This window comes from Sus scrofa, chromosome 6 (genome assembly GCF_000003025.6).
Source record: "Sus scrofa isolate TJ Tabasco breed Duroc chromosome 6, Sscrofa11.1, whole genome shotgun sequence".
Lineage (NCBI taxonomy): Eukaryota > Metazoa > Chordata > Mammalia > Artiodactyla > Suidae > Sus > Sus scrofa.
The window spans coordinates 25,826,648-25,842,199 of NC_010448.4; the positions used below are offsets into that span (position 1 = coordinate 25,826,648).

Here is a 15,552-nt window from a genome sequence, read left to right on the forward strand (position 1 = left end):
AGTCCCATAAAATGTGATCCAAAGCAATGTGGCTACAAATAAGTGGTTACATAGCAAAGAGGAAATTATAATTGGTAAATGGGAAAAATGATTAGCAGACTAGGTATAAACGTATACACATATTTATATATTTGATAAATTTCAACTCTAACAATAAATGTGGATTATTTATAAACATCTTTCAAACCCATGGGACATATTGTGAAAAAAAAAAGAAGTTTGGGACATAATATTATGGACTAGCAGTTTCACAGGATTTTAGTGTTTATTCTAATAAAAGGATCCTAGAATCAAATTTGGCATACATGGAGTGAAGCATTTTGGTGTGGGTTTGGGATATTATGTTTGTTCATTCTTTCAGTTTGCTGTTTGTTTTCTGTAAGGAATTTGCAGAGCTTCCTCTCTGGATGCTCATGCCTGTGGGGAATCTCTAAGTACAGTGGAGGAGGTTAGGGATGTGTGGTCTTCCAGACATACCTGAGCATCAATTCCTACCCCCACCACACTCGACCTAGCACAGTGGTCTTCACAGTAAGCTTTGAGACCCACCAGTTTTTATACCAGCCCTCAAGTCCTATGCATGGTCTCTTCCTTTGGATCCACAGTTGAATTTTAAGATAAAATTCTTAAATTTAAGTTGAATTTTGAGATATGATATTAAAAGCTACCTTCTAAGGTTATATTTATTACTGTGATATAGTGCAGTACAGACAAAAGCCATAATAAGTAAGGTTCACTGGACGCTAACACTAGGCCAGGCATATGCACAAATGTCTCATGCTCACAATGATCTTGGAAGGTGTCCCTTTTTATACTTGAGAAAACCGAGACTCAAATAGGTTCTAGGGAGCAAGCCTGGACTCCTTATTTACGATGTGTCAAAAATCACAATGCCATTCCACGGTACCTGTCTGTGCTTCTACTGAAAAGTAGGGTTGTCCTTCCAGGATACTGTACACTAACTTGGCACTGTTTCCATAGGTGGGGTCATCTGCGTCTGAAGCTGTCACCTGGATTACTGATGTTCCTTAAAAGTGAAATACAGTCATTAGCAACAGCTCCTTAGCTTTTCAAAGTATAGTCTAGCTCCCCAAGTTTTGTCCTAAGATTAAAACCCCCAAATTATTCAACATGCTTTCATTTTCCTGGGGTGCAGATGCAAAAATAATCTCCCTCTTTCACTGCTTCCCTCCCCTCCTTCCTTGTTGTTTAATTCCCGTAGCTTAAAAATGATCTTTCTATATTCATAGTGCATCCTGCTATGCATAGTAGTTAAAATAATAATGTGAACATTATTGCAAAAACATTTGAAGACCCATGCAATTGGAATGTTCAGTATATCAAATAATTAAGTAAAAATCTTCCCAAAGAGTATAATAAAGGATAATTAATGATGAATTGCTTTTCATGAAAGGACAGAGTGCAGTCTTCCATCTGTAGCTAAGCAATAAATACATCATTTTATTGTTGCTTTGTATGTAATAAAATGGCTTCTAATACTACATTTTAATTAATTTATGGCTATAAATATTGTGCAGAATGTTGTTCCCTACTGGCAGGAAAATCGCATCTTCCCACCTCAAATGAGTCTGGTAGTCATGTAACAGAAACTACCAGTAGACAGCTGGTGAGATCTAAGGTGAGCATGTGTGGGTCAGAACGGAAGGAAACTAGGGAATTGAAGGAAGATGGGATGCTTTTTCCCTCGAACACCTCTGTTCCTTTTTGGCTGCAAGTATCCGAAGGCATGAAATGCTGGAATGGAGCCGGGGAGATGCTGGAGGGAGAGCACTGGTAATTACAGCATCCTCTGTACCAGGCACTGTTTGGGGCACTTTCTATGTATCCTGCCAGGGCTTCCCTGCTCTGCGTTTTTCGCATCCATTGTGCTTGTGAGATCCTAAGTGCTAGAGGTATGAAGTTTTGCAGTCTCTTTTGCAAAATGGGTTACTGGGGATTCAGAAGTCTAATCTCTATCCCCCAAACAACCAAATCCAAGTTCTTTCCATGACAGTTTCAGCAGAGGGACCAGGTTCTATGTGGGAGGCATGGGAGCCCATTTACACAGCCTCTGACAACACCTTAATTTACAAAGTTGTCAGTGACTTCCACCTGGAGTAAAAATATATTTCACTTTTTTCTAATGACTCTTCTGCAATTCACTATTTCATGCAAACAACATTTTTTGAGCTCTTCCCACATAAGCAGGCACTTTTCTAGGTAGTAGTGATTTATAATGGAGTTAATAAGCTCATCCTCTACCTTAATTTGCTTTGAGAAATCCCCTAAGTTCATTACAATTCTTTTCTATCTTTGTTATTTAAACCACATCAGGGTTTACATTATCCGTACTGTTAGATGACAAAACAAATACCGAGAAAGATATACAATGTTATCTGGGATGACCTGGCTGGTCAGAGGCCTGGCCATGATTCCCATCCAGTGATAGCTGACAACAGAGACACGTGTTGCTCATAGGCCACAATGGAAAGTTTGGGTGTTATCTCTAAGCACCAAGGAGCCCCAAGAGGTGGGGTTAATGAAAATTCTCCTGGAACATCCGTTCTGATGACTGGCCTTTTTCCCTGGCTCAGCTGCTGACAAATGCTGTCTCCTATTTAGTGATTTATTTGATATCTGCTGTGTCTCATTAAAATCCCTGGGTGAATACTGAGAAACTAAAGGGCTGGGCAGGGCAAAGGGAAGAGAAGAAGTCAGAAATGGTTCAGCTGGCTTTTCATAAAAGATGAGAGGATCTGACTTTAGCTGGAGGAGGAGAAGGGGACTATATATATACATCAAAAGCTCTATATGCAAAGTAGAAGGAGCTCAGAGTTCTAGGGTCACTTCTGTATCTAACTTTCTTGAACAGGTTGATTCACAATCTCAGTACTTGGTTTTCTCATCTGTAAAATGGGCAGTTTGGCCCTGATGATCCTTAAATTCACTGGAGCTCTAAATCTCTGATTCGCACAACCATACTCACTTCCTGATCACAACAGGTCTGATCATCATCTGAAAGAAAAACCCTTCTTTTTTTTTTTTTTTTTAAATAAGGTTCCCAGGATAGGGGTCGAATCGGAGCTGTAGCCCGGCCTACGCCAGAGCCACAGCAACGCAGGATCTGAGGTGCGTCTGCAACCTACACCACAACTCATGGCAACGCCGCATCGTTAACCCACTGAGCAAGGGCAGGGACCGAACCTGCAACCTCATGGTTCCTAGTCGGATTTGTTAACCACTGCACCACGACGGGAACTCCAGAAAAACCCTTCTTAATATGAGGTATGCTTCTCAAAAGACCACAACTACTTACATTCTATAAAGCCAATCAAAAGCTATTGCCAGGAGAAGGTAGCTAGTTGAGTAAATCTTTCACAGAATTGTCCTTTAATGATGTGATATATTTTTATGCATGATAAAAGATATATATGCTGGAGTTCCCGTTGTAGCGCAGTGGTTAACGAATCCGACTAGGAACCATGAGGTTGCGGGTTTGATCCCTGGCCTTGCTCAGTGGGTTAAGGATCCGGTGTTGCCGTGAGCTGTGGTGTAGGTTGCAGACGCGGCTCGGATCCCGTGTGGCTGTGGCTCTGGCGTAGGCTGGCAGCTACAGCTCCGATTAGACCCCTAGCCTGGGAACCTCCATATGCCGTGAGGGCGGCCCTAGAAAAAGCAAAAAGACAAAAAAAAAAAAAAAAAAGATATAGATGCTTCTGAATTATTCTAACAGATGGTAACATAGTATGCTTAGGTATGTATTCCGGATCCACTTGAAAGCTCAGACGACCTTGAATAAGCTCATTAACCTGTTTCTAACTTGGGTTTCTCAACTGCAAAATAAGACAAACAGGACCTACCCTGTTGCAGAGATGAGTCACAGCAAAAATTAAATGCAGTAGTGCCTGCAAATCATTAATTACCACATACCTACATGCTACAAATATTGCCACTATTATTTATTGAACACCAACATGCACTATTGACCAGTTATATTCTTTCTAATCCTTTTATTCCCATTTTACAGAGGAGAAACTCAGGCTGAGAGAACAGATGCAACGGATTCCAAGTTATGAGGTTAATAAGTGCCAGGGGCAGGATGATTTGGATTTGATCGTGTTTATCTTAGTCCTCCATACTTACTCATATTTTGTAAGTTTAGAGTTTAAAACCTCAGGGTGACTTAAAATATTTGAAACATCAGCTATGTGCATGATAAGTTTTGCTTATTCTTTTGCTACAGAAGATACAGCATAAATTCTGTTTCCTGACTTGGGAGACCGGGCACCAGGCCACCCACCCACAGAGACACCAAGGCTGCAGGCAGAGCTGGTCCTCTGCCGTACACACCCCCTTCCCCAACCATACGCACCCACGTTGGACCTCTCAGGCACGTTGGCATGATAGGTCTCCTGTAAGAACTCGGGAGGGTTGTCATTAATGTCCTGGACCTTGACAATGAATTCTGATGGTGGTTCCAGGGGCCGGTTGGTGTCCCTGTCCACCGCCTGAGCCATCAGTGTGTACTGGGCTCTCTCCTCTCGGTCCAGTGTCTTGGTGGCGTGAATGTTCCCTGATTTGTCATCAATCACAAAAATGGTTCCAGCTCCTTCACCTGAGAGAATGTATTTAATGTTCCCATCACCAGAGTCAATATCGGAATGAAGCTAGGAAAAGAGAAATCAAGATTTGTAATCCCAAGACCAATGCACCAGGGAGGTAGAGACACACTTACATGCTGTTTGCTACGATATGGTGTTCACATACACACAATGAGAGGGAAATGTTTTCACCCCACCTCACAAATAAAGAAAGGTAATCTCAGAAAAGATAATTGTCAGAAAAGAGACCACAAACCCTGAAAGTTAGTCAAAATGAGACAAGAAAATAAATTGTCTTGGCCAAGGTCACACAACTGGGGAGCAGTGAAACCAGGGTCCAAACATTTTTTAAATATTAAGATTCATGCTCTCCCCCCCATTACATGTGCACACATGCAAAATACATATAATATACAGTAGTAGAGTTATTTTGAAAGAAAATTTCACATAGGTAGAAGATTAAAAAACACACATTTGTGCAATAAGTAAATCTTAAAAAGTTCTCCTTCCCATCCCTTCATCTCCCCGCTGAGAGAGAGCCATTGTTGCTGGTTTCCTGTGACTCCTCTAAGACAAATTCTATGCATATGATGGAGTATCTATACAGATACACGTGCTCTCATTTATTTTTACCCAACAAAGTCCAAAGTACACATACCATTCTTTACCTCTGTTTTTCTACCACAATAAATTCGGGGGAACCCTTCCACCTTGGTACATATAAACCGACCACATCCGTTGTAAGGCTGTGATTATAATGTCAGTCCTCTTCCAAAGGGCACTGAGATTGTTTCCAGGTGTTTGGTACCACAAACAATTCATTGATCAGACTTTCTGGAAGACCTACTGTGTGGTACAGGAAGCATGAGGATCTGGGGATGGACCCTGCCTGGAGCAGCTCCCCTTCTCATCTTACTCATGGGGTGGGTAGGATGGGTTGATATACACGCAGCTTTAGACTCCAGAAAGACTATATCTTTGGGATTTCCCCCTCCTTTGACAAAGCCCGGAGAAACAATGGTACTTGCCTAAAACCACACTTGGAAGGAACAAGACGTCATCCAGGTCTTCTAACGTCCCACCCCTGCCCTCCTGCCTTGTCTGCTCTGTTTTGTAACATGAAACTCCCTCCTAAGACCACATCCAATTTTCCTGTAGCAATAAACTTTTTACTGTACCTTGCTGTCCAACCTCAATTTCTGCAGCTATCATTTTAATCTGAGTTTCTCTGCCCTCATTTTATCTTTTGTGGGAAAAGATAAGTATTACTTTCATTGTGTTCTTAGGCTTCAAGAGTAGTCAGGGAGTTCCCGTGGTGGCTCGGTTGTTAACGAATCTGACTAGGAACCATGAGGTTTCGGGTTTGATCCCTGGCCTTGCTCAGTGGGTTAAGGATCCAGCGTTGCTGTGAGCTGTGGTATAGGTCACAGACGTGGCTCGGATCCCGCGTTGCTGTGGCTCTGGTGTAGGCTGGCGGCTATAGCTGCAATTGGACCCCTAGCCTGGGAAGCTCCATTTGCTGTGGGAGTGGCCTTAGTAAAGGCAAAAAGACAAAAAAAAAAAAAAAAAAAAAAAAAAAGCAGTCAAATGGATAAAAAGCCTTTACTTTACCTACTACATAAAGAACCCTAGTATAAGCTAAAAAAAACTTTGTTATCAATACCAAATGGCTTTGGTAATAACAGTTATTGGTTATAATTGCTTATTATCTTATTACTTATTATTATTGATGCCATTTTGATTATGATGACGATAAAACCAAGGCCTAAAGGTCTTTTCAGAATTACAAAGCAGGATTGACTATATTGCTTCTTAAACTTTTTCATACTGTTTTGATTTCCAAAAAAAATATCTAATTGATGTGCACCTCAGCAAAATACTAAATATTTCAGCTCAGAAGGATACCTGTAGGCACAAATTACACTTTGATTTTAATCCACAGTGTGTCTCAGGAAGTAAAAAAAATACCTTCCTTCAGAACTTATTTGTAACAAGCCATATGTTGTCATGAAATTATGGCCACACATTTCTTATGACTAAGGTACTTTGTGAGTAATGTGCAAAGCTGTTTGAACATATGAAGTGAAAAGGTGAATAAAATTGCCTGTTTTCATAGGAGTTTCCACAGTGAAGGCAGGATCCCTGCCCCTATTCCCCTGGCTCTCCCCACAACCCCCCATAGAAGTTTTTATTTGTTTGTTTTCCCTGCCTCAGACCTGGCAAAAGACCTGTCTTGGCCATATGAATGTAGAACAAGAAAATCAAGGTAATACTTTAATGGGGGTGTCTAGACAAGGAACGTTTCTAGGGGCCTTCATATATTACATATGAATTCAGCAAGACTCTTGGGAAATAAACACATTTTATGACCAATCAAATAACTGAAAAAAATTTAAATATGCTGCTCCTTATGTTTATATTGTTTTCAGAGTTCGAAGTTGGATATAAGTTCCTCCCCTACCCCCTCCTGACAAATATGATTCATACAACCAACAATGATATTTATTAGGTTCAAGAGAAAAAGCAGTTTGGGAAACGATTCAGTGCTATCAAGGGATCCAGCTGCTGAGATAGACGTAGCCAATTCCTAACTCCCAAGACTGATGGCTTCCCCTCGGCAAAGCACAGTGTAACAGAAGACTGTGCTTCCTGCAGGAAATCTAAATGTCCATGGTTTGCCAAATTCCACTTTTTCAGCACATCTTAAATCACTCAACCTTGAATGTCATCAAATCAAAGGTTATTAGGGAACAAGTTATCTAGTTGAATCCTTCTTTCATGGGGAACCACAGATCAGCATTATTTCAAAAGGAAGATCCTTAGGATCCAAATACTTCATTTCTTTTTACCCCCATCCAATCTGACACTGGACTCATTCTCATATGCCTTGGTTTGAAAGACCACTCATTACGTCCCCTTTCCCCCTTTCTCTCTGCTGTCTTTTAGTAGGGATGACACCTGCTTGCTCCACAGAGATGCTGAAATGGCCCTACAGGTCCTGTTTCTTCTGCACCCCTCACCCTAACACACACCCTGCTCCCCACCAAGGAAGGCCCCACGGCAGAGGGTCTGTTTTCTCAGAACAGTTCATGCGCAGCTCTCTGCATTGTTCAAGCCCCACAGTCCTTGCTGTGGCCCACGTCTCTTCTTCCTCTCTGAGCACAGAGCCCATCTTCTTGATGGAAGGAATTCTATGTGCCACTTATTTTCCTGTGCTCCCATTTCTCAAGACTACTTCTATTTGGGTTTAATCTTTCCACTTTGGATCTAAATGATGAAACTGCTTTGGCACTTCTCTTCAAAAGGGCACTTTCCCAACCCTGAACAGTATGACCGAGACAGTCATGCAAACCTCCTTCAAAGAGGTCAATTCCATAAATGTGGAATGCTGTTCTCATGTTAAGGAACAAGTAAGATAATTCCAACAGCCTAGGTGAGACTCGGAAGCGAGCACCCCTCCCATCGTCTCTTGCCCCTTCCGTCTTCCCTGGAAAACTCCCACTCATCTTTAGGGCCCAAGTTATCACTCCTGTCTCCATGAAACCTCCCTTCATCCCTCCCAAACATTACGGTGCAAATTCACAATCATATCTGCTGAATTTCTTCATTATTCTACTCTTCATTTTAGTTTAATTGCTTAGGTAAGTGTCTCTTTTTGCACTAGTCCCTAAACTCTGTGAGGCCGCATTTACCATTTGCCTCGCTCTGCACCTTCTCATTGCAGGTTTTCTGCTCTTATGCATATGCAAACCTGTCTCCTCATAGTGAATGTTACGGTCCCCTGAAAGATGGCTGTATTTTCATTAGCAATAGCAGGCAGTCAGTTTTTCAAATATATCTTGGACTCTCTTTCTGCCCTTGTACTTTTTGGATGGGGCACACAGAGAATGCCGGATTTCTGCATGGTACTAGGGCTTGCAAGCTTTACAAAATAGATTTCACCATCCCTAAGCCAAAGCAGATAAATTCCCACCCATTGGTATGAGGTGTTCATTCATCTCATCAAATATTCACAGAGGCTTCCCCAAAGCTGCCGTTCGTAGCTGAGAACACACAGATGACACTCTTCCTCAGGGAAGGTATCTTATGGTGCAGTGAAGGAGACAGATGAATATACAGACGTGTGTACTACAGAAAGGAAAGCTATGAGAAAAGGAGTACAGAGCATTATAAAAAAAACGAAGAACGGGGAGTTCCCCTGGGGGCTCAGCGGGTTAAGGACTTGACTAGTAACCATGAGGATGTGGTTTGATCCCTGCCCTCGCTCAGTGGATTAAGGAGCCGGCATTGCTGTGAGCTGCGGTGTAGATTGCAGACACGGCTCAAATCTGGCGTGGCTGTGGCTGTGTCTGTGGCTGGCAGCTGCAGCTCTGATTTGACACCTTAGCCTGGAAACTTCCATTTGCCACAGGTGCAGCTCTGAAAAGCAAAAAAGAAAAAAAAGAAAAAGAACATAAAGAACGGCAGCCAAGTTGGGGTCAGGGAAATGCCTCCATTTGGAGAATGGTTCAATAAATAGTCATTTTTATTCAGTAGACTACTGTGAAGCCATTGAAAAACAGAGTTTTTAAGGCATAACTTCAAGTGAAAAACAGAAGTGTTCTTAGCATGGACAAGTCTATGAATGGATAAAAAAAATTAAAAAAAAAAAAAAGGTTGGAATGATGTATAAATAATGATTTTGTGGCTTTTACCGAATGGCCAGCCCATTACTATTTTCCTCCCTAGATTTCTGTTTTGGCCGTACCCTACCACAGGGATGGTGGAGCGCAGGAAACGAGTATGGAGTGACAGCAGCCTTACCCTGCCCACGAGTACGGGGTCAGGCCCGGTGTACTCCTCTATCACGAAGAACTGGTTCCAGACCCAGCCTCTCTTGGAGCGCTGCAGCACCTGGCCCTCCTTGCCCTTCTCGTGGTGCCCGTGGAACGAGGGTCTCAGGTGGCTCCTGCGCTCGGTGGCGAAGGCCTGGCTGTGGCACAGCATGCCCAGGCACACCAGAGCGGCTTGTAAACAGTAGTTCTCCTTCATTTTTGGTTCCGTGGTAGGCACAGGAGAATGCGGCTGTCACCCCTTCCACTGACCGTGCGGTGGCCTGGCAGATGGTGGCGTCCCGGACGTGTCACGCTGACCTCTCTCGGGCTGGAAGGTCTCTCCTCACCCAGCACATCACGTCAGGGCTGCCCGCTTCCCCGGTCGGCCTCTGCCGGCAGAAGGAAAGGTCAGATTAGTCGTAGGCTCCATCCCCACTTCAGTTCAGTTCCCTTCTGGAAACACTGACCCAGATTGGAGCCTGTGAAGGCTTTGCTCTGGCTGCTGAGGAGGCAGCCGTCACCATGTGGTTGGCGAGGTGAACACACACACAAAGAAACCCCTCAAGGTTTATATGAGGATAAAACGTGTGTGTTGTGGGTCCCAGACGCCCAGGTCGGAGTGTCCGTCTTACCATTACTAGCTCTGGGCCTGGGGTGGGCTGACGTGGAGCTCAGCTACCTCATTTATGAAAGCTCACTGACTCTTATGGGCACAGGAATCAGCGTCCTCACAGCGAGGTCTGAACAGGGAACCAGGAGTTCCCGCGGTGGCTCAGCAATAACGAACCCAACTAGTGACCATGAGGAGCCGGGTTTGATCCCTGGCCTGGCTCAATGGGTTAAGGATTCTTAACCCACTGAGATTGTTTTTTTGTTTTTAATTGTAGTTGATTAGTGGATAGTGTCGCCACAAGCTGCAGTGTAGGTCAAAGATGAGGCTTGGATCTGGTGTTGCTGTGACTGTGGCAAAAGCCAGCAGCTGCAGCTCTGACTAAACCCCTAGCCTGGGAACTTCCATACGCCACAGGTGGGGCCCTAAAAAGATAAAAAAATAAAAATATATAAAAATAAACAGGGAACCATGAGACTACCCCTTAAGTTTCTTCGCACAAGGCCTGGCATACAGTAAGTGCTTCATATTTACCTGTTATTATTAATGATAATAATTATGCTTGGGTAGGTTTTTGTAATAGGGAAACTTAGGGAATTATGGGTGTCCAGGAGAGGACTGAAGGTGGCAGAAAGTGGGGGCAGTTAAGGAAGACCTCCTAGAAGACGGGGTGGATGGGCGTCACCCTCAGATAAGCTGCCGTGATGAGAAGGGAATGGATGGCATGTCCCTGTCAAAGGAAAAGTGTGCCCCAAAGCCCAGAGAAGTCTACAAGCACAGCATGTCCCCAAACTGTTTAGCATACTGGATTGTACAGGGAAGGAGGAAGCCAGCAAGGAGTTCTAGGTACGAGAGGTCAGGGCAGACCCTGAGATGGACACCAAGAGCCTCTAAAATATTCGTCAAGGAAATAAAGCATTTGGTTCTCCCTGGTGGATCAGTGAAGGCTACAGTATCAATTCAATGAGCAAGATTTGCCATTGTCTGGTGAAAGGCCACCCAAGAAACCAAATATCCTATCTTAACCTGAAAGTCTTAACAAGGCTATTTTATAAGCTGTGTCCAACAAGGGAAAGCAAAATAGAAGAGCATTTCCCACCAAGTGGTCCAAAGGTTTTGTTCCTGGCACTCAGCCATGGCTAAGCTCTTCATCAAGGGTCAGGATGAGCCACTAGCACCTCTCCATGTCCCTTGTGGTTTCTGACCTACAGGCACTCCAGTCCTCTTTCCAGCACTCCGCTTCTTCTCCCTGGTCCTTCACTCCTGCCTCAGGTTCCTGGGATTCTTCACTGGACTTAGTCTTTCTGGTGCTGGACTTAGTCTTTCTGGAGACTACGACCATCCTTAGTCTTTCTGGTGCTTTAATTCTCTCCTAAAGAACTTCTGTTGCTCATTCTCCTGTCTTAGGACCTCACACTTTCTTCTGGACAATCATCCTCTCCTCTTGGAACATCTCTCAGACACCTCAGTTAGAGCCCCAGTTCCCAGAACCAGATGGTCCTCACTACCACCCATGGATGAGGGATTCTCAGAAAATCACTGGGCATGAGGAGGACACTTCATGTCAGCCCCAGTGGGTCTGAATGAAATTGGTGAGATTCTTTTTTTTTTTTTTTTTTTAAATGTAGTTGATGAGTTGATTAACACTGTTGTGTTAGTTTCAGGGATATGGCAAAGTGATTCATATGTGTGTGTGTGTGTGTGTGTGTGTGTGTGTGTGTGTGTGTGTATAAAACCTTTTCAGATTCTTTTCCCATATAAGTCATTACAAAACACTGAGTATAGTTCCCTGTGCTACATAGTAGGTCCTTGTTGATTATCTATTTTCTAGATCGTAGTGTGTATGTGTTAATCCCATACTCCTAATTTACCCCCACCACACACGATATTTTCTATGCCTGTGGGTCCATTTATGTTTCATAAGTAAGTTCATTTGTATCATTTGTTTTTAGATTCCATATGTAAGTGGTGCTACATAATATTTGTCTTTCTCTGGTTTACTTCACTTAGTATGATAATCTCTAGGTCCATCCATGTTGCTTCAAATGGCCCTATTTCATTCTTTTTTATGGCCGATTAATATTCCATTGCATATATATACCACATCTTCTTTATTCATTCATTTGTCGATGGGCACTAAGGTTGCTTCTGTGTCTTGACCATTGTAAATACTACCTCAGTGAACACGGGGGTGCATGTATCTTTTCAAATTATGGTTTTCTCTGTGTATATGCCCAGGAGTAGAATTGTTGGATCATATGGTACCTCTATTTTTAGTTTTTAAGGGATATCCATACTGTTTTCCATTGGCTGTACCAATAAAATTGGTGAGAATCTTGAGCGTTGCAGGAGTAAAAACCATCATCTAATTCTTTGAAGTCTGATTTGGAGGAAGTTGTTGTGTGGAAGAGGGGAACAAGAAGGAGGGTGCCTACATCTTGGCTGAGTGGAATGTATCTATATTTGGAGCTTGGATAGACCTGGAATGGAAAACATTTCCATGCATTTCAGTTTGGGTGGCGTTGGGCATGTCATTTGGATGGTCTGAGCCTCTGGAGTCTCATGTGAACAACAGGAATGACAAGAATTGGTGCACACATGCAAGGCTGAGGACAGAAGGGGGACAGGGCACACACTGGGTCTCTTCTTCCCCTTCTAGAGTGCTACAGTCCAAGCCTACAAGACTCACTCATAAGAAGGAGGTGTTCTTGCCTTGCTGGTCAAGATGCCCGGAAGAGGGGGTGAAGTGCTTTCTCAAGGAGAGGAATTGAGGAATGAGAGTTTCACTTAGCTACCACAGCCATCAGGCCTTAGAGGCCTCAAAAATAAGGGAACTGGTGGAATTAAATTTCTTTTTGGTGCAGAACCCCCTCTTTTCTGAGGCTCTCTGACTTCACCAACCCAAGCCCTTCTGCTTCCTTCGTAATATGGCAAAATAGTACCTGGGGAGGCCACAGAGGTACAGTCATTTAAGGTGTCCATACTGCCCTCAGTACCATTTTATGATGTATTATGTAAAGTCTCTTTTCAAGGAATAGGGAGTTTAGTGTTTGTGGTGCACAGATTTCAGAATATGTAAATGGCTATGTGGAAGAGAGAGAAAGATTCAAAAGGCAGTGTCATCATTTAACAGCGTCACCCTGAGACTCAGGCATTTCAATAATACATCAAATGCTGTTTCTTACAAGGCAAACTGCATGGCAAGAACATAGTGAGGGACCTATGGAGGAGTTAGACCTAAAGTGAGGCAATGAGAAGCCAAAGGAAGATGGCTGTGCTTAAGTCAGAAAGCTGAAGATATGATTAGGAGTCTGCCACTAGCTTGTGATGGGACCTCCTCAGCTCCCCTCTCATGGCTCTACCTCATTCTCTGTAAGTGAGGCCACTGGCTGACCTTTTCTACAAGTGGCTTCCAGGTCCATGTTTTTGGTTGGAGTTCTTGTGAGAGATTATTTTGGGGTACTTCTGATTCCTACACTGTCTCCTTACTAGACTGGGTACCTCTTAATGGCTGAGACGATATTTTCATCACTAGATGCCCAATGCCTGAGCTCAAAGTAGGACTCCAATAATAGCTGAATATATAATTTGAACCCCATGCTTTTAAGGTCAAACTTACATTGCCACCATAGAATCTCAAGAAGAAGAAGTAGAGAGGAAAAAACATGTGGTGCATTAAGATCTCTGCCCATTTTACACCATGCCAAGTATTAAGTGTTCATTCACACGCTGATAAATTATTCTTGCATATAAACTGTGAAGTTTATTTGAAAGAAAGGGTTTAATTAAAGTTGATATTTCTGCACCTCTTTCTTCTGGCTGCCATTTTGCTGTAAAGCACAATTATTTCTGACACTAAACGTGTGGAAACTAGATGACAACTTTTTTTCCCCTTAAAAAAATTCTAGCTTGATACTGATGAATTTAAGAGTTTCCACATGACCAATAAACAATAAATCTCACGCTTTATTAAAAAGGTGAAGTTGTCTATCTTCTGTTGGAAAGAATAGCAAAGCCAACTTGCTTTTAAAAATGGTTCATTGGAACCATTATTTATGGGTGCTTATATGACTGTAAGTACTATATAAAGTATTTTAATGGTTAATCTCAGGTATGTTAAGATGAATTTTTAGACGTTATTTTTTAATTCAATTTCAGAATGGAAATTTACTTAGTAAAAGCTTTTTCTAGCAATTTCTCTAAAAAAACCTTTACAAATAGGCATTCCCAATATGGCACAACAAGAGCTGCAGTGTCTCTGCAGCTCTAGGACACAGGTTCAATCCCCGGCTTGGCACAGTGGGTTAAAGGATCCAGCATTGCAGCAGCTGTGGCATAGGTCACCACTGTGGCTCAGATTTGATCTCTGGCCTGGGAACTCCATCTGCTGTAGGGTGGCAAAAAGGAAAAAAAAAAAAAGAAGAAGAAAGAAAGAAAAAAAACCATGACAAATAGTAACTTGTCTATTGATTTCTATAACAAACTTAATAAGTACTGTGATAACCTTTATTTTAAAGTAAGGAAACTGAAGCCCATATAGCAACTTGTGCACAGCTATGCTTCTGATAAATTGTAGAGCTGAATTTGAGCCCATGACATCTGGCTCCAGAGTCTGTGTCTTAACCAGTGAGCAATACCAACCATTACCACTTGTTGGTTTCTGAGGTTCATAAGGTTCATATGGGCATTGCAATTCAAACAGTTATCTATAAGCTACCTATAGTAAACCATCATTAGAACTTGGTATATACTCATAATATGACTGCGATGAAAGTGTTAATGAGTGGACATTTGTTCAGTGCTGTTGTCTGCCTAACATTCTTCTAAGTGCTCTCAATGAGTTGAGTCATAAATTGTCACAGTAATGCTACAAGGTAGTATTATTGTCTCCCCATTTAACAGATAAGTAGTCTGAGGTACAGCAAGATTAAGTAACTTGCTCATAACTACAGAGCCAGAAAATGTAGGAGCTGGAATATGATCCCTGGATGTTTGGTTCTAAGACCTGTACTCTTATCCTCTACAGTCTTATGTAATATTGCTTCTCTAAGAGAAGGCTGCAGATCAAATATGAACACATCTCAATATACACACAACAGTCTTATGATGAAAATACTTTGTTTTGGTGGCACTGTGGTGGTGATGGGGTAATATTGTAAGTAAAATATTAATGCCAAAGCAGACAGAGGAAGATAAAGCATTTTATATCAGTCCCCAAAGTGAAGATGAACAGAAGGTTATTATATAAGTTCATCGACAACACAGAACAACTGACTGAGTCCTTAAACAGCACCAGCACACAAAAGGAAATCTTTGCTTTTTATTTTTAAACTCCCTGTTTCAGAATGTCTAAAGGTATAGGTTAAAAAGATGAGTTCAGAAAAATTGTTTTTTGTTTGTTTGTTTGTTTGTTTTTTGTCTTTTTTCCATTTCTTTGGCCGCTCCTGTGGCATATGGAGGTTCCCAGGCTAGGGTTCGAATCAGAGCTGTAGCTGCCAGCCTATGCCAGAGCCACAGCAACACAGGA

At 42.4% G+C, this 15,552-nt stretch overlaps 1 protein-coding gene across 6 annotated transcripts in view; it reads right to left on the reverse strand.

Moving 5' to 3' along the window:
• CDH11 (cadherin 11) overlaps window positions 1–15,552 on the reverse strand; it is a 151,008-nt gene that overhangs the window by 43,902 nt on the left and 91,554 nt on the right. For all 6 annotated transcript variants that reach the window (NM_001244482.1, XM_021093362.1, XM_021093365.1 and 3 more), the window contains 3 exon segments: window positions 908–1,027; window positions 4,373–4,667; window positions 9,405–9,804. In NM_001244482.1, the coding sequence (NP_001231411.1) occupies window positions 908–1,027; window positions 4,373–4,667; window positions 9,405–9,632 (643 nt within the window). In that variant the 5' untranslated portion in view covers window positions 9,633–9,804.